A 27,820-nucleotide genomic window follows, 5' to 3' on the forward strand; every position below is an offset into this window, starting at 1 on the left:
AGTTTCCACAGCAGTAATAATGAAATAAGTTTACATCGGTCATGTGTTTAGACTTATTATTTTGGGATTAGTCTCATTGACTGAAAAGAAGAACTTGTTCCCTTTCAGAACGGCTTATTAACACAGACGAATCTCACTGTTCATATAATTAACAGAACACTACAAGAACAGTCTTGTGTCATGTAAGATCCCTGCAAAGCAAGAAACAAAAGGCGACCGTTAATATATTTCTTCCAGATGTTTACCAATGCCAAGTATCACCCATAATCACCTGTTTTATGACATAAGGGCACATCTATATCAGGGCTGTCAACATTAATCACGATTAATCGCATTTCACAAGTGCGATTAATCACGATTAAAAAAAATAATCTATTGACAGCCTTAATTTTTATACATATATATATACAGTGCCTCTCGAAAGTATTCACACACCTTGAACTTTTGCACATTTTGTCATGTTTACAACCCTAAACATAAAGATTTTATTTTGATTTTTTTACTGAACGTTCACACACAAGTAACAGACAACTGTGAAGTGAAAGCAAAATGATCCATGATTCTGTTATTTTTCCAAAAATAGAAAAGTGAAAAGTGGGGCGTGCATAAGTATTCATACAGCGTGAATGAATACTTTGTGGAACCCCCTTCTACTGCAATAACAGCACAAGTCTTTTGGGTTTGACTCTACAAGGTTTGCACATGTAGAGACTGACATTTTAGCCCATTCGTCTTTACAAAACAACTCAAGCCTACTAAATCAAACTCAGCTCTATCAAATCAGAAGGAGAGCGTTTGTGAACAGCAGTTTTCAGATTATTCCACAGATTTTCAATAGGATTTAGGTCAGGACTTTGACTGGGCCATTCTAACACATTAATATGTTTTTATTGAACCATTCCATTGTAGATTTATCTTTGTGTTTAGGGTCATTGTCCTGCTGAAGGTGAAGCTCCGCCCCAGCCTCAGTTCTCTTTTTGACTCCAGCAGGTTTTCCTACAAAATGTCCCTGTATTTGGCTTCATCCATCTTCACAACTATTCTTACAATCTCCCCAGTCCCCGCTGAGGAAAAGCAGCCCCACAGCATGATGCTCCCCCCCCCATATTTGACACTGGGGATGGTGCACTCAGGACGATGAGCAGTGTTAGGTTTGCTCCATACATAACGTTTTGCATTTGGGCCAAAAAGTTACATTTTTGTCTCATCTGACCAAAGCTCCTTCTTCCACATGGAGCTATGTCCTCCATATGACTTCTAGCAAACTTCAAACGGGATTTCTTATGGCCTCCTTTCAATAACGGCTTTCTTCTTCCACTCGTCCATGAAGGCCAGATTTGTGTAGATACGACTTATAGTTGTCCCATGTACAGTTTCCCCCAGCTCAGCGGCAGGACTTCACAGCTCCTCCAGAGTTATCATGGGGCACTTGGTTGCCTTTCTGACCAGTGTCTCCTTGTTCAGTTTGTTAGTTTAGGTGGACGACCGTGTCTTGGTAAGTTTGCAGTGGTGCTTTACTCTTTCCATTTCCAAATGATGGATTGAACAGTTGCCCCGGGAGATGTTTAAATCTTGGGAAATCTTTGTATAACTTAACGCTGCTTTAAACTTCTCCAGAACTTTATCCCTGACCTCTCTGGTGCTCCTTGACCTTCATGATGTTGTTTAGTGACCAATACACTCCGACCACAGCTCTGAGGGCCTAAAAGAACAGCTCAAATTATACTGAGAGTAGATTACACACAGGTGCCTCTATTTAACCGTTAGGCCAAGGTGTGAACATTCTGGAGTCATGAGGAATGTTTTAAAGGCAATTTAATGCACTCAGAAAATGCTGTATGAATACTTATGCACGCCCCACTTTTCACTTTTCTATTTTTTGAAAAATAACAGAATCATGTATCATTTTGCTTTCACTTCACAGTTGTCGGTTACTTGTGTGTGAACGTTCAGTAAAAAAAATCAAAATAAAATCTTTATGTTGAGGTTTGTAAACATGACAAAATGTGCAAAAGTTCCAGCTGTATGAATACTTTCGAGAGGCACTGTATACATACATATACACACACATTTTACAGCGTATGAATTGATTGGCCTGTAATAGATTTAAAATTGGACTAAATTACTCATTTTTGTGCATTCCTCTTTGGCTAAACTGATCCTGAGAACCACGAAGGCCACATGAACAACACATGACCGTAATGTGTTTAGAATATTCAGTTTTGGCTCTAACACAGACTGATCATCTCGAGTCCCGCACGTTCTTTATTCCGCCTGCGTGACTTCATGTTTCTGTCAACTCTTTAAACTAAAGGCAGAGTTTTTCTGAGCGACTCGTCCCTCCCACCTCTTCCTCCCTCCGTCTGCGACTCTTTGAACTGAGGAAATCTGCAGCGAGTGCAGCAAAAAGCTTCACTCTCTCCTCAGAGCTTTAACCTCCACTTCAGCCCCGTTTCTGGAGACATTTTCCCTTATTTTGGTTCATTTTGTTTCCATTCGCGAAGCTTCTCCGATGGATTTCTGGTTCGTCGCAGTTTCCGCTCTCCTGCTCTTCAGACCGGGTGAGTTCTTCACACTCTCCATTAACATTAAATCAACTTTTCTCACGTAAATTGCCTCGATTTCACCTTCAGGCTTTAATTACTGCTGATTCAACGTGTTTGCATAGATGTATCTGTGAGGTTGTAAACTCATGGGCCTTTTTCTCAAATTGTTAAACTTTATTAAATTTTCTCTTGACGACGTGTCCGCTTAAGTTTCTCTCCTGAGGCCTTGAACATTTATTAATTCATCAAACCTCAACAGTCTGATCAAATCACAGCAGATCTGTTATAGAAAACTCTTATTTTTGCTTTATAATTCTTTTGGTTGGTTACAAAGTTCGTGGTCTGTTGGATTAAGGAAAGGTTGGGGAAATAAATCCATAAAAGCTTTAATAGTTTTTGCGAGATCTATGTGCATGTCAGATTCAGATTCATTTATTGTTGGTTTCCTGAGGGAGAAATTCAACTTGGAGGAGAGTTGCAAACGTAAATACAGATATAAAAACACTCCCACAGTGTCCTGGCTCAACACTCACATAACACATACAGTTTGTTCTCATGAAGTCGTTTGATGGATTGTGGTAAAAGAGTTTTTATAGCGGATCCTAAACCTCCTCAGACGCAGCGGCTCGTACTGACAGTCGAGCTCATGAGAGGGACCGGCTCAGATAAAGTGAATATATATAATAATATATAAACTGCTTTAAAGTCGCCCAGGTCAGTCCTGTGGCTTCTCAGTATCATCAGTACAGGTTTTGTAAACATCAGTTACACGATTAGCAAACACGATGTACCAGCACCGGAGCGATGCGTCTTTACACACATTATTACATTAAAAATCACCCGCTTCCATCTAGATCAGGCTTTCACATCAACAATGTCTGGAGTGTGTTTCTGATTCACTCAAAGTTCTCCTCATTGAAAAAAATCTGTGCTTTTCTTTCAAAAATAAGAACATTTTAAGTGACCCCAAACTTTTGAGCGTCGTGTGGAGCCAAAGGCCTGACACTGAGACATGTTCTTCCCTTTTAAAGGAGCTGTCAGTGATTATTTATTTTCTGTTTTTGGAATAAAGTCCTTTAGTATACGGTAAAATCAACATTTATCCCCAAAAACACTGGCTTTAAAGCCTTTTTAACAGTCATAAAATGTCAGGCTAGTAGGCATATTTTACAGTGAAGTGACAGTTTTCCTCCTGAAAGTTGTGAATCCTGGTTTAAACTCAGTCGCTGTGATCAATGTGGATGTTGTAAATGCATTAGGAAAGTCTGAGATGAGTTTGGAGCAGAAACCCTGTGTCTTTGTTCAGGTACAGCTCCTTTAATAGTGTTCACTGTAAGTTTGAATCACACATAAGTGAAAAATCAAAGACAAATCAACAGAGCCAGTGTTGGGGAAACGTGTTACAAAAGTAACGATAAAATATATGACTTTTTCAGTAATAAGGAATATTACATATTACTTACACAAAATACAGTCATATATTAGTCATTACATTTCAAGTAACTTCAGCTACAAGTGCATTTAAATAAACAAAAAAGGCCAAACTTTCCTGAAATAAAATGTATCAAAACAAATGAAGATGGACTCCGATCTCCTGCTGCACCTTCACTCTCTTTATATTTTGCCAAAAGTAACTCATAAGTACATTTTTGAAACAGTAATATGTAATACAAACCTATCACATGTTTACAGCTGTAATCACTATTATAAAATATATTACATTTTTTTAGTAACTTGTCCAACACTGATTAGACCAAATGTCAAAAACTATTCCTTACATTGTTTGTATTTGAGCTCAGTGTTAAATTTAGCAAATTTATGTTGTTTATATTTTAGATTAAAACAATTGAGACCAAATCACCAGGTACGAAGAAGAAGCACAACTGTATGTACAGTCATATATACTACTGTATATACGACTGTGTATACGACTGTATATACGACTGTGTATACAACTGTATAAGACTTTATACAGTCGTATACGACTGACTGTATACGACTGTAAATACGACTGTATATATGACTGTATATACGACTGTAAATACTACTGTATATATGACTGTATACGACTGACTGTAAATACGACTGTAAATACGACTGTATATATGACTGTATGTACGGCTGTATGTACGACAGTATATAAACATGAATGCCTTTTTCTAACTTCATCATCTGTAACTTTCCTACATCTTTGTAATAATCTCCGAATTCTTCAAGGACGAGTTTGTAGAAACATTTTAAACGTGTCGCGTTATTTTCCAGAGTTGCTTTTGCAAAACTGAACAAAAAACTGTCGGACAAGTTCAACAAATGAATCTATGTCTGAGGGAAACGAGCTCCGTGTGTCGTACAGGAACAAGAAAGTAAACACGCAGGTTTGATAAAGGTGTACGTGTTCCTAATGCAGGATTATACAGACTTTTTACCCTCTGCCTTAACTCAGCACATTTTCTCCAGTTCGGCTTTACCCAAATCTAAAAGCTTCTTGGTTGGAGAGTTCACAGCCTTTTGCAGCACAACCCAAATACGGACGGACAATCAGAAGTGTCTTTTACTTTATTTTATTTTAACATTATTTCAGTGGACACGTCTTTAAGACAGACATACAAACAATGAATAAAATATGCTTCTAAAAGGTAAAGGACTCCACCCAGAGCGGCTCATTGGAAGGGCCGCCCGGTACGAGCGCTCGCTTTTAGGCCAATGTAACTCCTCATTTGAAAGCTAAGACCAGCAAAACTGATTCAACATTTTTCCTGGCTTCGTCGCCACTTTTTTGTCATATTTCTTGTCACGTTTTTGTCTCATTTTCGTTGCTATTTTGACGGGGTTTTTTTTTTTAAGAAGCTTTGAGATTTGGGTAAGGCCGAACTGGACAAAAATGTGCTCGGTTAATGTGGGAGTTTGAGGTGAACCCGAGAACTCATAATAACACCATCACTAACGCCGGGTGATTTTTACCTGAGATAAAACACCCGATAAAAAGTACTAGTCGTCAAAATCCATCAAAACATGACAATACATGACACATATGAGCCGTGTTCTTTTATATTGGGGGGGGGGATCCTAAAAGATAAAATAATTAAGGCGAGACACTGCAGGTGAATAGGGAAAAAATGTATATTTACAGATATCAATTTGAAACTGTTGCTGTCGATCACTGGCATAAATGTGAGAAAAAAATACATTGCAAGTTTTCTGTCATTTTATCTTTTCATATAAGTTTTTCATGCCTAAAAATGCCCCAAATTTCCCATCTTTTCTGCGACAAAATCTGAATAATGGACAGAACTACATTCAAATTTATGGTTTCATTTTATTGATAAATGAGTTGACAAGACTTTTTCAGAGGGGATTTTGGATTTCTTGTTTAGTTTTAAAATAAGCTGTTTTTTAGTGGAAAAATGTGTAAAAATGTTATTCTCGCCTTATTTTTTGACATTCAAAACTCAATAAATGGGGCTTAAGGGATTAAATAATACAAAATCCCTCTGAAAAAATCTTCCAAATATTGTTCAGTCCAAGGCTGGAAAGTTTGAAGTCTTTAGGTCCGACTGACGTGGACATAGTGTCGCCACAATGACAGAAAAATGTGTTTTGAGAAAAAAGCCTTTGAAATTGCGTTCTCCCATATAAGTCTATGGGGGAACATTGAATCAGCGCAATATTTAAACATGTTACTGTGAAGATTAGGCATATTTTCTGTTTCCGGGTGAAAGCTCATATGTTCAGAGACCAATTTGGCCCAAAACCTGAAAACTGAAAAAATGTAGTTTTGCCCCTTAAGATGGAAACTTGGCTTTTGGTCCATCCATTCCTGGGACATGTGAGACTTCTGTGGTGAAGCTCAGTGTCCTCGGCACAAACACGCTATATTTTAAATGTGTATAAATGACTAAAATATGTTACTCAATTACTCTGAGGCCGGAGACACCGAACTCTGAGACAGGTGCAAAGCTGTCGTTGAAGTCCCAAAATAAATGTGGCAGACCTGAATGTCAACCATGAAAGGGGGCAAGAGCCAGATTGAATACACTAACCCTGCCCGACCTTCTATCACTTTTGCAAACATGAGCCTGTAGGAAAACACCCAGGGCATCACAGACGTCAAAGACAAAAGCTCAGACACCCAGGACACTCAGATAAACCATCATAATGAAAATCACATAAATGTATTTGCTCGGGCGATGGTGTTCTAGGGTTAATGCCATTTTTTTTACCTATACTTTTTCTTCATCCAAAAAAACCCAAATCTTTCCCCTCACGTTGTTTTGTTTTGCAGTGTGTTTATTGTGTTTTGTTGTGTTTTTTTGTAGCCTGTTTTGTTGTGCGTTTGTCGCTCTTTTGCTGCGTTTTCACCGAAGTGGAACTGTAGAAAATGTGCTTTGTTCGGGTCCAGAGGCTTCAGTTATTTCAAAAATTCAACAAAAATGTGACAAAAAATCAACAAAAAAATGACAAAAATTCAACAAAATTGTGACAAAAATTCAACAAAAAAATGACAAAAATTCAACAAAAATGTGACAAAAATTCAACCAAAAAATGACAAAAATTCAACCAAAAAATGACAAAAATTCAACCAAAAAATGACAAAAATTCAACAAAAATATGACAAAAATTAAACAAAAAAAGGACAAAAGTTCAACAAAAATTCAACAAAAATGTGACAAAAATTAAACCAAAATGTGACAAAAATTCAACACAATTTTTTTTACCTATACTTTTTCTTCATCCAGAAAACAAATCTTTTCCCTCATGTTGTTTTGTTTTGCAGTGTGTTTATTGTGTTTTTGTTGTGTTTTTTTGTAGCCTGTTTTGTTGTGCGTTTGTCGCTCTTTTGCTGCGTTTTCACCGAAGTGTAGAAAATGTGCTTTGTTCGGGTTCAGAGGCTTCAGTTATTTCAGCTTTAGATTGTTTTAATTCTCTTGCTCTTCTCTTGCTCTTTACGATTTAGAGTTTTTAAACATCGTCCAAGTAAAGAGAGGAAACCGTTGTCGTGACTTTGCAGGAGTTCATGGAAACAACGACGACCACATGATGTGTGTTGTTTGTCGTTCTAGTATTTTTCGGGGTCAGGTTTTTGTCTCTTCTTCTCAGTGAGCTGCACGACATCGTCAAACTAAAAAATTACACCAGCCGTTCCCAAAGTCCTGGACATCGCGGCCCCCCAGGACTCCCCATTTCACAATAATTGACTCCATTTTAAAGAATTTGTTATTATTTTACAGCTAAAATGGCGTCAAAAGTAACATCTATGACAGTCGGCTAGACGGGTTTAAACTGGTGCATTTGTCCAATTTAATGTATTTTTTTTTGCATTGTACTTGTTTTGTAGACAAGCTTTGGGGGCCTCCCTGTAGTGCCTCTGAGGCCCCCAGGGGGACCGCGGACCTCGCTTATTATATTGATTTTTCGGGGATTTTAAGGCTTTTAAACTTTAACCTCTTTACCACCTGCTCCCACCTGAACGGATCCCATTTTCTCCAGTTTGGCTTTACCCTAATCAAAAAGCTTCTTGGGGAAAAAAAGCACCAAAACAGCCACAAAAAAATGAGAAGAAAACAAGGATGTAAACGCAACCAGAACGTGACAAAAACGCAATCAAAAATGTGAAAATGTTCAACAAAAATGTGAAAAAAATTCAACAAAAAAATGACAAAAACTCAACAAAAATGTGACAAAAATTCAACAAAAAAATGACAAAAATTCAACAAAAATGTGACAAAAATTCAACAAAAATGTGACAAAAATTAAACAAAAAAATGACAAAAATTAAACAAAAATGTGACAAAAATTCAACCTAAAAATGACAAAAAATCAACAAAAAAATGACAGAAATTCAACAAAAAAATGACAAAAATTAAACAAAAAAATGACAAAAATTAAACAAAAATGTGACAAAAATTCAACCTAAAAATGACAAAAATTCAACAAAAAAATGACAAAAATTAAACAAAAAAATGACAAAAATTGAACAAAAATGTGACAAAAATTCAACCTAAAAATGACAAAATTAAACAAAAAAATGACAAAAATTAAACAAAAATGTGACAAAGATTAAACAAAAAAATGACAAAAATTAAACAAAAAATGACAAAAATTCAACAAAAATGTGACAAAAAAATTCAACAAAAATGTGACAAAAATTAAACCAAAAAGTGACAAAAACTCAACAACAAAAATTACAAAAATGTGACCAAAATAAAAAAAACATTAAAAAGGTGACACAACACAGCGACAAGGCAAAACGCGAGGAAAAAGATCAGTTTTGTGGGTCTTAGCTTTCAAATGAGCTGTTACAAAGACTGATATAAAAGCCAAAGAGGACAGAATGCATTTGGTTCAGGCGGGTGGTAAGAGGTTAACCTATAGTGCATTTTCTCCAGGTCGCCGTTAAGCCCACAGCATTATAGGCCAGAGTGATGCCTCATTTGAAAGCCAAGACCAACAAAACGGATCTTAACTTTTTGTTGCAGCGTTTTAAGTCACGTTTTTTGTAATTTTTTGAGACACTCCTGACGCGTTTGAAGTCACGTTTCTGCCGCCCAAAAATGCAGAATATGTATCAAATATTGAGCGTCAAAATATCACCTACACGGCTCCGTGATAGAGAGTCTGCAGTGATCGCCTGCATTTAACCTCTTAACTCCCGCCTGAACCGAGAGCATTTTCTCCAGTTCAGCTTTACCCAAATCCTGTAGGCCAGTGTAACGCCTCATTTGAAAGCTAAGACCTACAAAACTCATCTTTCACTAGCAAGGACCACGCCACAACAAAGTGCAATTAAGATTTTATTCACAAGGTTATAGTGTAGAGTGAAACTGGGCGAGACTGTGGGTGGGGGCTCCGTCTCGGATGAACCCAGCTATTCGGGACCCCCCTTCTAAGCAGGAGAATCATTGCTGAAATGGAACAGACATGAAGGGAGGGTGGGGTCGACAGTTTCAAACAAACTGAGATGACGAGGCTTGGCTTTGCATATAATGGCTCGTGAGTAATTAGAGGCGTGGTTAGGTGAAAGCAAGAGTGGTTGGTGTGCAAAGTGTGATAGGTTGAGGCGTAGTCCTGCTCCCGAACCTAGTCAATAAATATTGACTTCATAAATGGATCTATTTCCTCACGTCATCAAATTTTTTTCCATCTTTTTTTTTGGGGGGGTATTTAACTCATTTTGTAACTTTTTTGTCATTTTTTTTAATCAATTTTTTGTCATTTTTTGTCACATTTTTTGTCTTTTTTTTTGTCTTTTTTTGTCTTTTTTTGTCTTTTTTTGTCTTTTTTTGTCTTTTTTTCGTCCTTTTTTTGTCTTTTTTTGTCTTTTTTTGTCTTTTTTTGGGGTCTTTTTTTGTCTTTTTTTTGGGTCTTTTTTTTGTCTTTTTTTGTCTTTTTTTTGTCTTTTTTTGTCTTTTTTTGTCTTTTTTGTCTTTTTTTCGTCCTTTTTTTGTCTTTTTTTGTCTTTTGTTTGGTCTTTTTTTTGTCACATTTTTGTCACATTTTTGTCACATTTTTTGTCTTTTTTTTGGTCCTTTTTTTGTCTTTTTTTTGGTCTTTTTTTGGTCTTTTTTTGTCTTTTTTTGTCTTTTTTGTCTTTTTTGGTCTTTTTTTTGGTCTTTTTTTTGGTCTTTTTTTTGGTCTTTTTTGTCAATTTTTTGTCATTTTTTTGTCCTTTTTTGTCACATTTTTTTCACATTTTTTTCCACATTTTTTGTCTTTTTATGTTATTTTTATTGGTCATTTTTTTGTCATTTTTTTGTCTTTTTTGTCATTTTGTTGTCACATTTTTTGTCTTTTTTTGTCTTTTTGTCTTTTTTTGTCATTTTTTGTCATTTTTTGTCATTTTTTTGTCATTTTTTTGTAATTTTTTTGTCATTTTTTGTCACATTTTTGTCATTTTTTTGTCATTTTTTGTCATTTTTTGTCACATTTTTTGTCACATTTTTGTCAAAGTTTTCTCGCTTTTTTGTCACATCTTCATCATTGTTTTCGTCTCAGTTCTGTCGCTATTTTCACACCTTGTTTCCAGAAGCTTTTGGACTGGGGTAAAGCCAAACTGGAGAAAATGTGCTCGGTTCAGGCGGGAGTTAAGGGGTTAACATGTCGCAGTTTTTCATCCCTTCATATTAGATTCAAAACCTAATCAATGGCTGCGTTGTTGTGGAGTAACAGGTGCAGAAGTTTGACCACAGAAACATGTACTGATAGGATTTGAAGAGTCGCCGTGTGATTCAGGTGTAAAGCAACATCTTCAAGTGAATTATTAGAAGCACTTTCTCATCTTTGGGTGAAACCAAGATGTAAATATTTAGTTTGAAAAGAGTCATGGGATTCATTTTGGAGAGGAGTAAAGTGTGAATATAATCGCTCTGATCTTGAAATAATTATCCAGGTTGGTTTAAGTGCAAAAACGAGAGCAATACATGGCCTGCAAATTCACGCTTTCCCTTTCCATTGAAGTTTCCGGTAATGCTTTATATTAAGGTTTGCTCATTAAGTTCAGGGAGAAACAAGAGTTCGTTTCGCCCTGAAGGTTCTTATTTTCCCGATAATGACCAGCGTTCTATACATTATCCCGCTTATTATACGGCCATTTGCCAACTGAACATACACAACATAAACTTCTACACTTTTATGAAGGTCGGAAGGTTTATTTAATGACGTCCGTGACAAATAGTTCCCAAAAGTTTGCGCGTTGCTCGGCAACGTTTTGCTAGGCTAGAAGCAGCAAGGCTAGTAGCTAGCCTAGCTACTTAACTGAATTCGCAGTTGGAGGAATGGTGGTGAATCTCTGGGTAAGTTGAAAGTCAGACTCACGCTAACTTCACGAGCGATTCCCCGACTTCTCTCTCAGTGACGGGACAGATAGTGTCGCTACTACGTACGTGTGGAGTGATATGAAAGCACCAACTCCGTTGCCATTGGCAGCGTCATTATTTTTTTCAGAGGTCCTTTATCAGAAAATAATGACCGGTAGAACGTTAGGAAATCCCATTCAAATCAACGGAGCTTCTACTTACGCTGTGAAGAGCCGTATAATAAGTATTAATAATATGCTTGTAAAGTATTAACGCACTAACATACTAATAGGCCATTAATAATCGGCTTATTCATAGACAACCCTAAACCTAAACCTAAATGATTACAAATACTTACACCGTGGTCTGGGTGAATACTGGACTCTGATTGGCTGGTGCATTATTTTGGTATAACCGCACACGTAGTCCGGTAGTTAAATCACTGGGATATCACTCCGCTGTGGCGTCGCCATAGCAACGCATGACACAGCTGGATCAGATAAAGGCGTCATTAGTGACTGACAGGAACGTACGAGATGGATTTTGTTTAATTTCAACGTTTTTGGCCAAAACAAAACGTTTGCTAAATGTTTGTAGAGGAGAGTGAGCAGCTAGGTTAGCTACTGTTAATAACATACGAGCTTTACATTTCTATTGAAAACGGTTAAGGCTATTCATCATTTTCAGGCGTACATAAAATGATCCTGCATTGAAGCATCTTTGTCTGGATTAGTAAAGTCAAACATAAAAGTTTCAGTTGGGCCCAGGTGTGAGCGACTCCACCGCAGCTGTTTCCATAAACAGTTGAGCTGGTTGAGCTAGCTAGCTTTAGCTTCAGGTTAAACAGCGTCAAAGTGAAATAACTCCTGCCCACGAGTGCCGCATATCGGACAGAGCACTTTCTCTCCAGTTTGGTTTTACCCAAATGTAAAGGCTTATTGGAAAAAGTGTTAAAAAAAAAAATCAAACAAAAAATGTCACAAAAAATAGTAAAAATGTGACAAAAAAGGGGAGAGTTTGAGTTGAATTTAAAAAGCTTATCGCAGACGGGATAATGAGTTTGAATAACGGCTCACAGGCAAATCAAACTCCGGCCTGAGAGCGTTCATCTAAAACATGACGATAGGATGAGCCTCTGAGTCTGTGACCTGACCAGCCTTTTGACTGACCCGACTCCTCTAGAGCGAGGTCAGATCTCTCACATTCACAGCTCTGTTCAAGTTGTTTTTGTCTCTCACAGAAAGAAAACCAAACCAACAGACGAGAGACAAAGCGAGAGTTTGTGTGTACGAGCAGTAGCAGGATGTAAGAATCCTCTGCAGATAAACCCTCGGCTGTGCTTTCTTTAGCGATAGCCTCCGTGTTTACATCGATGTTGTTTATGTGTTGTTCACTGGGACTGAAAAACGGCCCTGGACTCTGACCCGCCAGGCCCAAATTTGCATAAATACGCACTTCTAAAAATACATATTTTAACCTCTTACCCCCCACCTTTACAAAGCGCATCTTCTCCAGTTCGGCTTTACCCAAATCCAAAAGAGAGCCTCATTTGAAAGCAAAGACCTCATGTTTTTGTCACTTTTTTGTTGTGTTTTTGTCATATTTTTTTGTCTTTCATTGCTTCGTTGTTAGGTTTTTATCTTTTTTGTCATTTATTTGTTGCTTTTCTCGCACATTTTTGTTCCGTTTTCATCCTTGTTGTGTCGCTGTTTTGATGCTTTTCTTTTAAGCTCTTAAATTTGGAGAAAGCTTGGTTAAATCGGGGGGTAAGAGAAAATTGAGAGGCCAGACCAGTGGCCCGAGAGCCAGTGGCCCTTGTTCACAAATACTTGTAACTCTCAGAGATTTGCACCTCTTCGCCGTGTATGTCTCATGCTCTGGAGTTTGGATGAGACAATGGCAGATTTTAATGCGTTAGAATAAACTGGAGGAAAGCATTTTTTGTATGAAAGGTCTGTCTAATCTCACGAATCAGATACATGTATTTATTTTTATCATGAAAAAATCAAATCGAGATCAATCATTATTTTATTTTTTTTGCCATATCTTCCAGCCCTATAAAAACATCCGTAGTAAAACAAATGTTCTGTTTTCTTGCATGTATCGGGTGGAATGTTGCGCCGTGTGTTTGTCTCATAGAAAGAGAAGTTAAAGGGGGGTTTCGTGGGTCCTCCCCAAGGGAAAAATGGAGAGAACAGATTATATTTCCTGTGTTCTGGAGCCTTATTTTCAGTTAGACCTGACAGTGACTTTACCGAGAGCGGGACAACTCCAGTTTTCTGTGTCTTGTATCGCTGGTTCGCCTTAACCTCTTAACTCCCGCCTGAACCGAGAGGATCTTTTTCCTCACGTCATCACATTTTTTTCCAGCATTTTTTTGTTGGGTGTTCAACTCATTTTTGTAACTTTTTTGTCATTTTTTCATCAAATTTTTGTAATTTTTTATTTTATTTTTATCACATTTTTGTCATTTTTTGGTCAAATTTTATAAATTTTTTGTCATTTTTTATCATTTTTTTGTCACATTTTTGTCATTTTTTTCTTCAATTTTTTGTTAAATTTTTGTCATTTCTTGTCACATTTTAGTCATTTTTTCATCAAATTTTTGTGATTTTTTTGTCACGTTTTTGTCATTTTTTGGTCAAATTTTTATCAATTTTTTGTAATTTTTTCATCAAATTTTTGTAATTTTCTATTTTATTTTTATCACATTTTTGTAATTTTTTTGTCAAATTTTATAAATTTTTTGTCATTTTTGGTCACATTTTTGTCATTTTTTCATCAAATTTTTGCAATTTTTTTTCAAATTTGTATCACATTTTTGTAATTTTTTTGTCACATTTTTGTAATTTTTTTGTCACATTTTTGTAATTTTTTTGTCACATTTTGTAATTTTTTTGGGTCATTTTTTTGTCACGTTTTTGTCACATTTTTGTCATTTTTTGCTCACATTTTTCTCACTTTTTGTCACATTTTTCTCACATTTTTCTCACATTTTTGTCATTTTTTCTTCAATTTTTTCTCACTTTTTTGTCACATTTCCATCATTGTTTTCGTCTCAGTTTTGTTGCTATTTTCACAGCTTTTTCCCCCAGAAGCTTTTGGATTGGGGTAAAGCCAAACTGGAGAAAATGTGCTCGGTTCAGGTGGGAGTTAAGGGGTTAAATTAAAGGAGAGGTGGTGGAAGAGTGAGAACAGTGATGTGCCTTATACACTTATAATTAAAGTCATAATATCTGTACAGGCTGTTTCATTAGACTCTTTAGGCTGAGAATAATCCATTTAAATAAAGGAGAATAAAGCATATAAAAGGAGAGATGTTTTAAAGAGCATTTCCTGGGTGTTTTGTGTCATTTTCCAGGTTTTCCAGGGAACCGATGTGTTCTTAATCTTCTTCTTTTCTACAGATCCAGCGAAAACAGAAAACACCACATCTCCGAACTCCTCCACCCCCGCCGCCGCTTCCTCCCCGACGCCCCCGCCCTGCCCCTCCTCCGCGCCCCAGAGCAGGGCACTCCGCCTGGGCCTCCTCGCGGTGCGCTGGGGCCCCGGCTGCACAGGGGACGTGGTGGTTTTGACCCGGCTGGACGGGAACCGGACGCGCTCCGTCTGTTCCAGCAGCGGGTGGAGGGTGGAGGGGCTGCTGAGCGGGGCGTGTGAGGGGCGGAGAGGCTGCAGGGGGGAACAGGAGCTGCAGGCGGGGGAAGAGAACCCGGAGGGAGTCGACTTCTCTGAGAGCGACCTGAACCACACGAGCTGCAGGAGTCTGGTCGTCCGGTGCCTCGCTGAAGGTGGGGGCGGAGCTGCAGATGAATCACAGTCTGTAATTGTTTCAAAGTGTTTCTTTCTGGTCATATTTGGCCGAGTGGACGTGCGTTAGTATATATAGTTATAATATATATACTGTAGTTTGACCTCTTAACTCCCACCTTTTCTCCAGTTCAGCTTCACCCAAATCCTGTAGGCCAGTGATTTTTTTCCAGCATTTTTTTGTTGGGTATTCAACTCATTTTTGTAATTTTTTTTTATCAAATTATTATTATATATATATATATTTTTATCACATTTTTGTATTTTTTTTGTCATTTTTTTGTCAAATTTGTATAAATTTTTTGTCATTTTTTTTGTCACATTTTTGTCATTTTTTTCTTCCATTTTTTGTCACTTTTTTGTCACATTTTTTTGTAAAGATTTTTGCAAATTTTTTTCAAACTTTTATCACATTTTTGTGATTTTTTTGTCACATTTTTGTAATTTTTTTTGGTCATTTTTTGACACATTTTTTTGGTCACATTTCCATCATTGTTTTGTCTCAGTTTTGTTTTTGTCATTTTTTGTCAAATTTTTGTCATTTTTTGTCACATTTTTGTCATTTTTTTAATCACATTTTTTTTTATATATATACTGTAGTTTGACCTCTTAACTCCCGCCTGAACCGAGAGCATTTTCTCCAGTTCAGCTTTACCCAAATCCTGTAGGTCAGTGTAACGCCTCATTTGAAAGATCAGACCTACAAAACTAAATTGATCTTTTGACTTTTTTGTCACTTTTTCGTCAGATTTTTCACTTTTTTTTTGTCACTTTTTTGTCAAATTATTCACATTTTTTGGTCAAATTCTTATCACTTTTTCGTCTAATTTTTCTCAGTTTTTCGTCAATTTTTTCTCACTTTTTTGTCAATTTTTGGTCATTTTTTTTTTGTCAATTTAAAAAAAAACAAATTTGTCAGTTTTTGGTCCATTTTTCCTCAATTTTTTGTCACATTTTTTCCGCAGAAAAAGGGTCAAAGTAGCGGTAAAAAGTGACGGAAAAGCAATGAAAAAGTGACAAAAATGTGATGAAAAAGTGATGAAAAAGTGATGAAAAACTGACGAAAAACTGACGAAAAACTGACGAAAAACTGACGAAAATGTGGTTAAAAAAGTGATGAAAATGTGTCAAAAAATGACCAAAAAGTGACAAAAATGTGGCAAAAAAAGCGATAAAAGAAAGGAAAAATAAGTGGTGAAAAAGCAACTAAAATGTGGCACAAATGAGATGACAGCGCGAGAAAAAAAAACGATCCATTTAGCTCCCCTTTAAAAACGCAATGTTCGACTCAATGCAGAGAAATACCTCGCTCTTATTTAGCTCCATTATCGCCTGAGATACAACGCTCTTGTGATCAGACAGAAACAGAGCAGCTCTTCCTCGTTTTAATCTCTCTCATATTTATTGTCATTGAAAACCACCTGGTCACTCACGCTGTTTAATTTATGGCTGAAACGGTGATGAAGTTGGACGTCTGCTCTGTGTTGGACTTTCAGCCGGTGTCACATGACTTGGCGTTTGTGTGAAGTTGAATTCCTCGTCATTTATTCTCCGATTTCACTTTTCACAGCTCTGAAATCCCGGGCCGAAGGTTTTGCTCATTTTACAACTTTGTTTCTGGTTTCTTTTGTGGTTTGACATTTCGAGCTGCGATTTCTCCCCGACACAAACGTTTACAGTCAGAGCCGCCGCCGCCTGTGGGAGCAGCGCCTTCACAAAATCTCAATCCTATAAACGTAAATGTCAGCGAAGAGGATTACAATAACAATCTGAATGTCTTTGTAGTTAATGACACTTTTCACATTCATTGTTATGTTATGTTACATTATGAATCACATCGGTGGGTTTTGACGTTCAGGTTGACGATGGATCTCATTAAGAGGTCGAGGATGTTGTTCTATTGTGATGAAAATTTGGCAAAAAAGGGTTTAAAATTTGGCAAAAAAGTTATTAAAGAAAGTGATGAAAATGTGATGAAAATGTGGCAAAAAAGTGACAAAAAAGTGACAAAAAAGTGATGAAAATTTGGCAAAAAATTGGCTAAAAAGTTATTAAAGAAAGTGATGAAAATGTGATGAAAATGTGGCAAAAAAGTGACAAAAAAGTGACAAAAAAGTGACAAAAAAAAGTGACAAAAAAGTGATGAAAATTTGGCAAAAAATTGGCAGGAATGATTGAAAAAAAGTGATGAAAATGTGATGAAAAAGTGGCAAAAAAGGGTTTAAAATTTGGCAAAAAATTGGCGAAAAAGTTATTTAAAAAAGTGATGAAAATGTGACAAAAATGTGACAAAAAAGTGATGAAAATTTGGCAAAAAAGTGACAAAAAAGTGACGAAAAAGTGATGAAAAAGTGATGAAAAAGTGATGAAAAAGTGACAAAAAAGTGACAAAAAAGTGACAAAAAAGTGACAAAAAAGTGACAAAAAAGTGACAAAAAAGTGAAGAAAAAGTGATGAAAAAGTGATGAAAAAGTGATGAAAAAGTGATGAAAAAGTGATGAAAATTTGGCGAAAAAGTGATGAAAAAGTGGCAAAAAAGTGACGAAAAAGTGATGAAAAAGTGACAAAAAAGTGACGAAAAAGTGATGAAAAAGTGATGAAAAAGTGGCAAAAAAGGGTTTAAATTTGGCACAAAATTGGCGAAAAAGTTATTTAAAAAGTGATAAAAATTGGGGGAAAAATGGCAGGAATTATTGAAAAAAAAGTGATGAAAATGTGATGAAAAAGTGTCACTAAAATGTCAGCGAAGAGGATTACAATTACAACCAGAATGTCTTTGTAGTTAAGGACACTTCTAGATTTCACATTCATGGACATGTTATGTTATGTTATGTTATGTTATGTTATGTTATGTTATGCTATGTTATGTTATGTTATGTTATGTTATGTTATGTTATGTTATGTTATGTTATGTTATGTTATGTTGTTATGTTATGTTATGTTATGTTATGTTGTTATGTTATGTTATGTTATGTTATGTTATGTTGTTATGTTATGTTATGTTATGTTATGATGTTATGTTATGTTATGTTATGTTATGTTATGTTATGTTATGTATATTGGTCTGTTTTGACGTTCAGGTTGACGATGAATCTCATGAAGAGGTCGAGGATGTTGTTCAATTGAGTCAAGAAAACGTGCTTTTTTTTTGCACTTCAAAACCATTAAATAGTAAATAGAGGCGTCTCGTTTACAAAGGATGAAAAGCTTTAACCTCTTAACCCCCACCTGAACTGAGCACATTTGATCCAGTTTGGCGTCTTGGAAAAAGGGTCATAATAGCGAGAGAAAAAGACAAAAATAAGGATGAAAATGAAAACAAATGAGTGACGAAAAAGCAATGAGAAAGTGGTGAAAAAGTGGCAAAAAAATGATGAAAGTGTCACTAAAATGAAAAAGGGTTTAAAATTTGCCCAAAAAATGGCGAAACAGTTATTTAAAAAAGTGATGAAAATGTGATGAAAATTTGGCAAAAAAACAACGAAAGTGTCACTAAAATGTGGCAAAAATGTGACAAAAAATTGATGAAAATTTGGCAAAAATTTGGCAGGAATGAATGAAAAAAAGTGATGAAAATTTGATGAAAAAGTGGCAAAAAAGGGTTTAAAATTTGGCAAAAAATTTACAAAAAAGTTATTTTAAAAAGTGATGAAAATGTGATGAAAATTTGGCAAAAAAAATGATGAAAGTGTCACTAAAATGTGGCAAAAATGTGACCAAAAAGTGATGAAAATATGGCAGGAATTTGGCAGGAATTATTGAAAAAAAGTGATGAAAATGTGATGAAAAAGTGGCAAAAAAGGGTTTAAATTTGGCAAAAAATTGGCGAAAAAGTTATTTAAAAAAGTGATGAAAATGTGACAAAAATGTGACAAAAAAGTGATGAAAATATGGCAGGAATTTGGCAGGAATTATTAAAAAAAGTGACAAAAAAGTGACGAAAATGTGATGAAAAAGTGATGAAAAAGTGATGAAAATTTGGCAAAAAATTGGCAGGAATGATTGAAAAAAGGTGATGAAAATGTGATGAAAAAGTGGCAAAAAAACGATGAAAGTGTCACTAAAATGTGGCAAAAATGTGACAAAAAAGTGAGGAAAATGGAAAATGTGGCAGGAAATTTTTTGCCAAATTAAAATTTGGCAAAAAATTGGCAAAAAGTTATTTTAAAATGTGACAAAAAAGTGATGAAAATGTGGCAGGAATTTGGCAGGAATGATTGAAAAAAAGTGATGAAAATGTGATGAAAAAGCAACTAAAATGTGACAAAAAAGTGGCAAAAAAGGGTTTAAAATTTGGCATAAAATTGGCGAAAAGTTATTTTAAAATGTGATGAAAAAGTGGCAAAAAAAACGATGAAAGTGTCACTAAAATGTGACAAAAAAGTGATGAAAATTTGGCAAAAATTTGGCAGGAATGATTGAAAAAAAGTGATGAAAAAGCGACTGAAATTTGGCAAAAAATTGGCGAAAAAGTTATTTAAAAAAGTGATGAAAATGTGATGAAAATTTGACTAAAATGTGGCAAAAATGTGACAAAAAAGTGAAAAAGCAACTTAAATGTGGCTAAAATGAGATAACGACAGGAGGGAAAAGACCCATTTAGCTGAGCTTTGTAGGTCTTCACTTTCAAAGGCTGTGAGGCTGTGACCTTTTGGGTAAAGCTGAACTAGAGTAAATGCAGTAAGGGTCAAAGAGCATAAATAATAAAAATGAGGACAGAATCTAAACTACCATGAGGTCAGCGCTGGCAGTGCAGGTTTACGGGCACAGATAAGTGACGCTGATACAGAGGTTACTGCATATTTTTCGTATATTTTCCAATATCAACCACACAAGTCATGCATGTGAAACGTCATACATGTATCAACCATGTATCAGCTGAACCCTGACCCGGCCCGAGCCACTGACCTTCAGGACAGTGGGCTGGTGTATAATCTTAATAAAACTCTGATTGAATGAGGCAGAACATACCTATACGGCTCATCCACGAGTCAAATACATTAACCTCGATCTCCCGGGGTTTGAAATGAGGTTTTGCTTTTTGTACGGACCGTTTATTGTGCAGCGTTGTACCTTAAAGGGGCTGGATGCAAGTTTTGTACTCACTACTGCCACCTCAGGTCATACGTGTAACTGCAGCTTCTATATTAAGTCCGTGCATGACGCGATTTGGATCCGAAGTGACAACGTTTTGAGCGACAGTGCGGGATTTTAGAGGCAGTTGTGGTGAACAGATCGTCACAAAGAAGAAATGTGGCCACTTTTGGAGCGGTGTTTCTCCACATGTGGTTCGTGAGATTCCTCTGATGTCACAAGAGGCTCTATTTGTATAGTTTTCTATGAGTTCTTGTCAAAAATCATCAATTTGAGACCAGGTTCAACCCCTTTAAGGCGAGACGCTGCAGGCGAATAGGGGAAAAACTAAATGTAGAGGTATCAATGTGAAGCTTTTGCTGTAGATTACTGACATGAGGGACTGACGCGTCTCCTGTGTGTGCAGAAGTGCGCCCCCCGGTGGAGCCGCAGGGGCCTGTGGGCTTCAGAGTGGCCACGGCTCTGCTCAGCGTCTCCCTGATCCTCCTGCTCCTGCTGTGCTTCTGCAAACCCACCGTCAAAGCTCTGCAGAAGAGACGTGAGTCCAACAACAACAACAACAACAACAAACAACAACAACAACAGCAACAACAACAACAACAACAACAACAACAACCACAACAACCACAACAACAACAACAACAACAACAACAACAGCAACAACAACCTTACACACATTTCAATCAGGAGTGCCCAAACTTTAGGTCTCCGAGGGCCAAAATGAAAGAGTGCCTGTGGGTCGAGGGTCAAACACGGCGATGTCAAGCGAGAAACACATAACTGCAAATAATAGCCTAATAGATACAGACGGCATCTCTGGAATCGCCCATATATGGTCATGTTTGAAAACAGTTAAGGGGGAAAACAAGTTGGAGAAAAATCTAAACTTTCTCTAATTATTCAAAAACTACTGTAACAAACGCTGAATCATGAATATAGTTTCTACTAAACAAAGATACAAAGACATGGAGAGGAGCAAAGTGGTTCAACAGCCCATAAATTCATGAATAACGGAGAATGCTAACATAATGCTACATGTTAGCATCGGGCTAATGCTAACGGTTAGCTAGCGCTTGCCGCAACTGCCGTTTTTTCACTTCTACTGAACAGTCTGCTGTGAGAAAATATCCATATGGACCTGATTTACACTTGACTTTATTTATGTGATAAATAAGTTGATATTCCACCAGAAAATGGCTAAAAAGAGTGGACAATTGTGTTTCTCTAAAGATTCTATTTTCCCCCTCGGCGAAGCCCCGCCCCCTTCTATGACGAGATGCCGCCTGTATCTATAGACCCTTTAATTGTTTGTAAACATTCCGGGCTTATCTGGAGGCAGGAAGTGAGATCCCTATCTATTTCCATTGTAGCTGTTGTCATAGTAACGATAAACAAATGTTTAATGTTTAACGGAAATATCAATTAAACCTTATTTTATCATCTCAAATGTCGTTCATCTTGGTCTTACACCTTAAGACACAACAGGACCACATGTTTTTGATGTAGTTTTACACTTATAATCGCTAGTTTTAGTTTAATCTTATTTCTCTTGATCACTTCCTGCCTCCAGATGATGTCACTGATGATGTCAGCAGTTAAAGGGTCTATAGTTACTTTTTTTTTTTTTTTTTTTTTGGTAGCCTAAACATTTGCATTTGATTCTGTCTATGTAAATATCATGCTACATTAAAACAAATGTTAACTCTGGCAAAAGTTAACATTTGTTTTAGTAGAACAAAACACCAAGAAAACCACAACAGAGTTTCCTTAAAGGGATGTTTCAGGATTTTTGACATAGGGCCTCATTTCCTCGTTATCCAGAGTGTTGCTGTTTTCTGGAGATATTTTTTTTGTAATTCATGCAGTTCTTTATATTTGAAGAGCTACACGGCGCTAGTGCATGTCTATGGTATCAGCTAGCCTGCATTAAAAACAGTGTGACCCGCTCCACAGAGCACCTGAGGCAAATCACTTATAACACCAGATTAACCATATAAATGTCTGTGTCCATAGAGTCATTTTAACCATTTTGCATAAAGTTAAAATACCTTATATTTGAGCAGCATCAGCTTTGTGGTTGTATAAGCTGCGCAGCGGCGGAGTGATCTGCTAGAAAATAGTCCCTCCTGATCATTCATGTGATGCAAGGTCAGTTATATTCGAAAAATTACTCTATGGACACAGACATTTATAAGGTTAGTCTGGTGTTATAAGTGATTTGCCTCAGGTGCTCTGTGGAGCGATATCACACTGTTTTTAATGCAGGCTAGCTGATACCATAGAAATGCACTAGCCTTGCACTAGCCTAGCGCCACGAAACTCTTCAAACATAAGAACTGCATGAATTACAAACACAAATATCTCCAGAAATCAGCAACACTCTGGATAACAAGGAAATCAGGCCCTATGTCAAAAATCCTGAAATATCCCTTTAACGAAATGAGTGAAACAGCGCCCCCAATTTGACGCCTGTGGCCCAAAAGTGTACTGCATCCAAATTTACCATTAAACTAAACTGTGGGATGTTTTTACGAAATGAGGTTTTATTCCACAATGAAAATGTTGTCATTTCCGGTCAGCGCTCACAGGGTTAAACTTGTGTTAAATGTAAATATATAATCACAAGTGTATAGGTTTAATAATCTGTACGTTTGACCTCAAAACGAAGACGGGATTAAGACGCTCGAAGATTAAAGATTATCTCGAAGAAACTGTAGCGTCTTAAGTAAAAGAAAGTCCATGCAGCCGCTGAACCTTATACTTTTATCATATATTTGTGAGGATTCATTTGTAATTTGAGCTGCAAATCAAAATCAATGAAAGTTTAACAAAAAAGTGTGAAATCTGTTGACTTATTAACGTGATTTTTTTTTCCAGTGTCAAATAAAAGGAAGAATCGCTGGGTTGGACCGACGCAGAGTCACAGCGGTGAGTTTACTCTTTATGTAGAAGTCCTGCTACTGCGCTTTCATGACAACGGTTCCTCAGTTTCTCAAAGCGCTACAGCCATTAGTTGTTTGTTTATTTGTTCATGGGACTCATGAAACCTGGAAACCCGTGAGTCCGGTCACCGCAGCGTCATTTCCCACAGACCCATCACTGTTGAGGGAATAAGTCTCACTGATAAGAAATGTACAAATAAGTTTATTAGAGCTCATTTTGATGACTTTGCAAATCCTATATGTAAACAAAAATGGATCCCCATGAGTAGAAAACAATGGAGTGCAGTTTTTCTGTTATAAGTACATTCTGAATAATAAGGTTAAAGAGTGCTTGTTCGAAATTATGCATAGATATTACCCGGTAAAAGATTATATTTGTCGTTTTTTAAAAGATGTCAGTAACAATTGCTCCTCTTGTCAAGGCGATGGTGAAAGTATTGAACATTTATTTGTGTTTACATTTTATTCTGTTCACAAGAATATTTAGTAAGAGTATTACATTACTGACCTTTGATAATACCACCTTCACTTCAGATGAAACATTTATAATAAACTTAATTATAATACTAGCAAAATATTATACCCACAAAATGAAATGGTGTGAAAAAATACCCTCATGGTTCCACTTTAAAGAATCTGATTTAAAAATGAATTTTGCCTCCCTTGAGACAATGAATGTAAATAATAAAAAACTAATAAAATCCATCGCTCTTCTTGAAAAATAAAATCTTACTGTAAATTATACCATGGTCTGGGTGAATACTGGATTCTGATTGGCTGGTGCATTATTTTGGTGTAACCGCACACGTAGTCCGGTAGTTAAATCACTGGGATATCACTCCGCTGTGGCGTCGCCATAGCAACACATGACACAGCTGAATCAGATAAAGGCGTAATTAGTGACTGACAGGAACGTATGAGATGGATTTTGTGTTAATTTCAACGTTTTTGGCCAAAACAAAAGGTTTGCTAAATGTTTGTAGAGGAGAGTGAGCAGCTAGGTTAGCTACTGTTAATAACATATGAGCTTTACATTTCTATTGGAAACGGTTAAGGCTATTCATCATTTTCAGACTTACATAAAATGATCCTGCATTGAAGCATCTTTGTCTGGATTAGTAAAGTCAAACATAAAAGTTTGAGTTGGGGGGGCCCAGGTGTGAGCGACTCCACCGCAGCTGTTTCCATAAACAGTTGAGCTGGTTGAGCTAGCTAGCTTTAGCTTCAGGTTAAACCTTGTAAAAGGGAAATAACTCCTGCCCACGAGTGCCGCATATCGGTGTTTCCTTCCAGGGAAAAGTGTTTCCGGGTTAGTCCTGTTGTGTTGTGATTCTGTGCTGATGTTGTGTCGTTGAGCCTGACTGAGATCCTCGTAATAGCTGCGGAGAATGACTCGCTCTGAGACCAGCCTTCAGTGACCGGCTAATAACCCACACAAAATAGTCCCGTAGTCTGGCAGATTTAGTGAGTTTAGTAAATCAAAAAAACATTTATTATAAATGTTACGTTTGTGGGACCCTGGTATAAGCGGATTAAACAACGAGGAGCCGCGTTAGACGTTATAATGCAGGAGGAACAACACTGTGTCGGGCGTTAGAATCGTCTAATGCGGCTCCTCGTTGTTTAATCCTTACTTAGCAGACCCCTGTGTTTTTTTGTTGTTGTTGTTTTGTCTTATAGATTGTTTATTTGAACATGAACATGCTACATCTATGTGTAAGATGATTTTGCACTGATGTTAAATAAAAATAAAATTCAATTTTTAAAAAAAAAAATCCCACAGCGGCAAACAGGAAGCGGAGTCGACCAGTCAGAGCGAAGGGCGTGGCCGTTGATGCGGTGTTAATAGCGGTGTTAATATTCGCACAGGATTATCAATCACAATGTTTTTTTGGTCCATCCATTTTCTTTCACTTGTCCGTTTCCGGGCCCAAGTCACACTGCACTGACTCCTTATGTCTCCTCCTGAAGGTCCACAGAAGGACGGCCTCATGGTTCTAACCGGGCCTGTTCTCTCATAGGGGCTTCTGAACCGCTCTTTGTCTGACCCGTCACCTATAGGACCTGGTTGCCATGGGAGACCCTACCAGGGGCACGATATGAGCCTACATGAGCTATTGTACATGTTTTTAGTGGTGGTAGGAAAACCGGAGCAGACGTGCAAACTTTACTGAAAGTGAGTTTGAGCCACTGTGAAGCAGCTCGCCCCCTGATCTTTCGACTGAGTAAAAACTGACAAAGCAAATAACAGGTTTCCCACTCGGTTTGCATCTGTTTATGATTAACACTGATGAAAGGATTATTTTTGTTTTTCAGTGTCGTATCATCGCGGACAAACCGTGAAAAACTTGGACGGACAGAAAGAGTCGTCTTATCCCGGTAAGTCTATTCACACAAGAAGAAGAAAAACCCACACATCTTTTTTGATATATATTTTTTTAAATTATTATCTCATTTTTGTTCACATTTTTGTCACACTACTGTCACATTATGGTCACATTTATCACTTTTGTCATATTTGTGTCACATTATGGTCACATTTATCCCTTTTTGTCACATTTCTCTCATTTTTTTGTCACATTATTGTCACATTATTATCACATTATGGTCACATTTATCACTTTTTGTCACATTTGTGTCACTTTTTGTCACATTATGGTCACATTTCTCTCATTTTTTGTCACATTATGGTCACATTTATCACTTTTTGTCACATTTGTGTCACATTTGTGTCACATTTCTCTCATTTTTTGTAACATTATGGTCACACTACTGTCACATTATGGTCACATTTATCACTTTTGTCATATTTGTGTCACATTATGGTCACATGTATCACTTTTTGTCACATTTCTCTCATTTTTTGTCACATTATGGTCACATTTATCCCTTTTTGTCACATTTCTCTCATTTTTTTGTCACATTATTGTCACATTATTATCACATTATGGTCACATTTATCACTTTTTGTCACATTTGTGTCACTTTGTGTCACATTATGGTCACATTTATCACTTTTTGTCACATTTCTCTCATTTTTTGTCACATTATGGTCACATTTATCACTTTTTGTCACATTTGTGTCACATTATGGTCACATTTCTCTCATTTTTTGTCACATTATGGTCACACTACTGTCACATTATGGTCACATTTATCACTTTTTGTCACATTTGTGTCACTTTGTGTCACATTATGGTCACATTTATCACTTTTTGTCACATTTGTGTCACTTTTTGTCACATTATGGTCACATTTATCACTTTTTGTCACATTTGTGTCACATTATGGTCACATTTCTCTCATTTTTTGTCACATTATGGTCACACTACTGTCACATTATGGTCACATTTATCACTTTTGTCATATTTGTGTCACATTATGGTCACATTTATCACTTTTTGTCACATTTGTGTCACATTATGGTCACATTTATCACTTTTTGTCACATTTGTGTCACATTATGGTCACATTTATCACTTTTGTCATATTTGTGTCACATTATGGTCACATGGTATCACTTTTTGTCACATTATTGTCACATTATGGTCACATTTATCACTTTTTGTCACATTTGTGTCACTTTTTGTCACATTACTGTCACATTTCTCTCATTTTTTGTCACATTATGGTCACATTTATCACTTTTTGTCACATTTGTGTCACATTATGGTCACATTTGTGTCACTTTTTGTCATTTTTGTCGTATTGTGGTCACATTTTGTGATTTTTGTCACTCTTTGTCACCTTATTGTCACATTTTCACCATCCTTTTTTTTTTTTTTTTCCCCCACCATGTGCACCTACACCCGATAACTCATTTTTCAATAATATCAGTAAAAATTAAACAAACAAGACTTCCATGAAAATACGTTCATAGTGAAATAACAAAGGCAGCAACAAAAATAAAACAAAGAAAAACAAATAAATAAATAAATATAGAACTTTTGTGGTGATTAGATTTCCATTGTCTCTAACACTGAGGGCAGCCACAGGTCCTCAAATTCTCTTATTTTGTTCTGTCTTTTATACTGTCCCACCACGGCTATTGTAATTAACATTCTAATGATTTTCCTTCTATTTATTGGAACATTTTTTGGGATAATACCCAGCAAAAATAATTGTACATCCCACACATCTTGAGTGAAATAAGCTTTAAAAGACGACAGGAACAAGGGAGGTTGATTTAAAGTCTCTTATTTTGTGTCTTGTGTCTCATCAGCGTTAGACCGACTGGTGCTGGGAACCCGAGAGCCCTCGTCCAATCGGAACAGCTACAACCTCTGACATCATCCAAAGTGGACAATGTTTTTCCGCTTCGTCTGATGTGGATTTGTTCTTTTTGTTTTGTTCGTGAGAGACGCCGCGAGGAGACTGAATTTAATTGTTCTGTACATTTGATCACATGTTTAATGCACTTACGTTGTTTTGTATTTAGCTGTTTCTTCTTCTATTGCTGTAGCGCTCTGATCTGTATTTCCTGGATTTGTTTACATCGTAGCCAGACTCCATCACTGGACTCGTGTGTTCTTCACAGCGCCAAAGATTTGTCAGCATGCCTTTAGATGAAAGCTTTTTCACTGGTTTATCGTGTGTCATTCCCACTTCTGAAGCCTGAAAAGCAAACAGAGGAAGA

The 27,820-nt window shown here is 36.7% G+C and overlaps 1 protein-coding gene across 1 annotated transcript; it reads left to right on the forward strand.

The window, feature by feature from the left end:
• Nucleotides 1-2,512: 2,512 nt before the first annotated feature.
• On the forward strand, nucleotides 2,513-27,524 carry cd5 (CD5 molecule; the record flags this gene model as incomplete). The annotated part of the gene is made up of 6 exons (XM_079553724.1): nucleotides 2,513-2,561; nucleotides 14,746-15,129; nucleotides 20,649-20,780; nucleotides 23,120-23,170; nucleotides 25,501-25,563; nucleotides 27,407-27,524. The coding sequence occupies 6 exons, from the start codon at nucleotides 2,513-2,515 to the stop codon at nucleotides 27,469-27,471; spliced, it is 744 nt and encodes a 247-aa protein (XP_079409850.1). The 3' UTR covers nucleotides 27,472-27,524.
• Nucleotides 27,525-27,820: the final 296 nt, after the last annotated feature.

The sequence above is a fragment of the Gobius niger genome (genome assembly GCF_951799975.1).
Source record: "Gobius niger genome assembly, chromosome: 3".
Taxonomy (NCBI): Eukaryota; Metazoa; Chordata; class Actinopteri; order Gobiiformes; family Gobiidae; genus Gobius; species Gobius niger.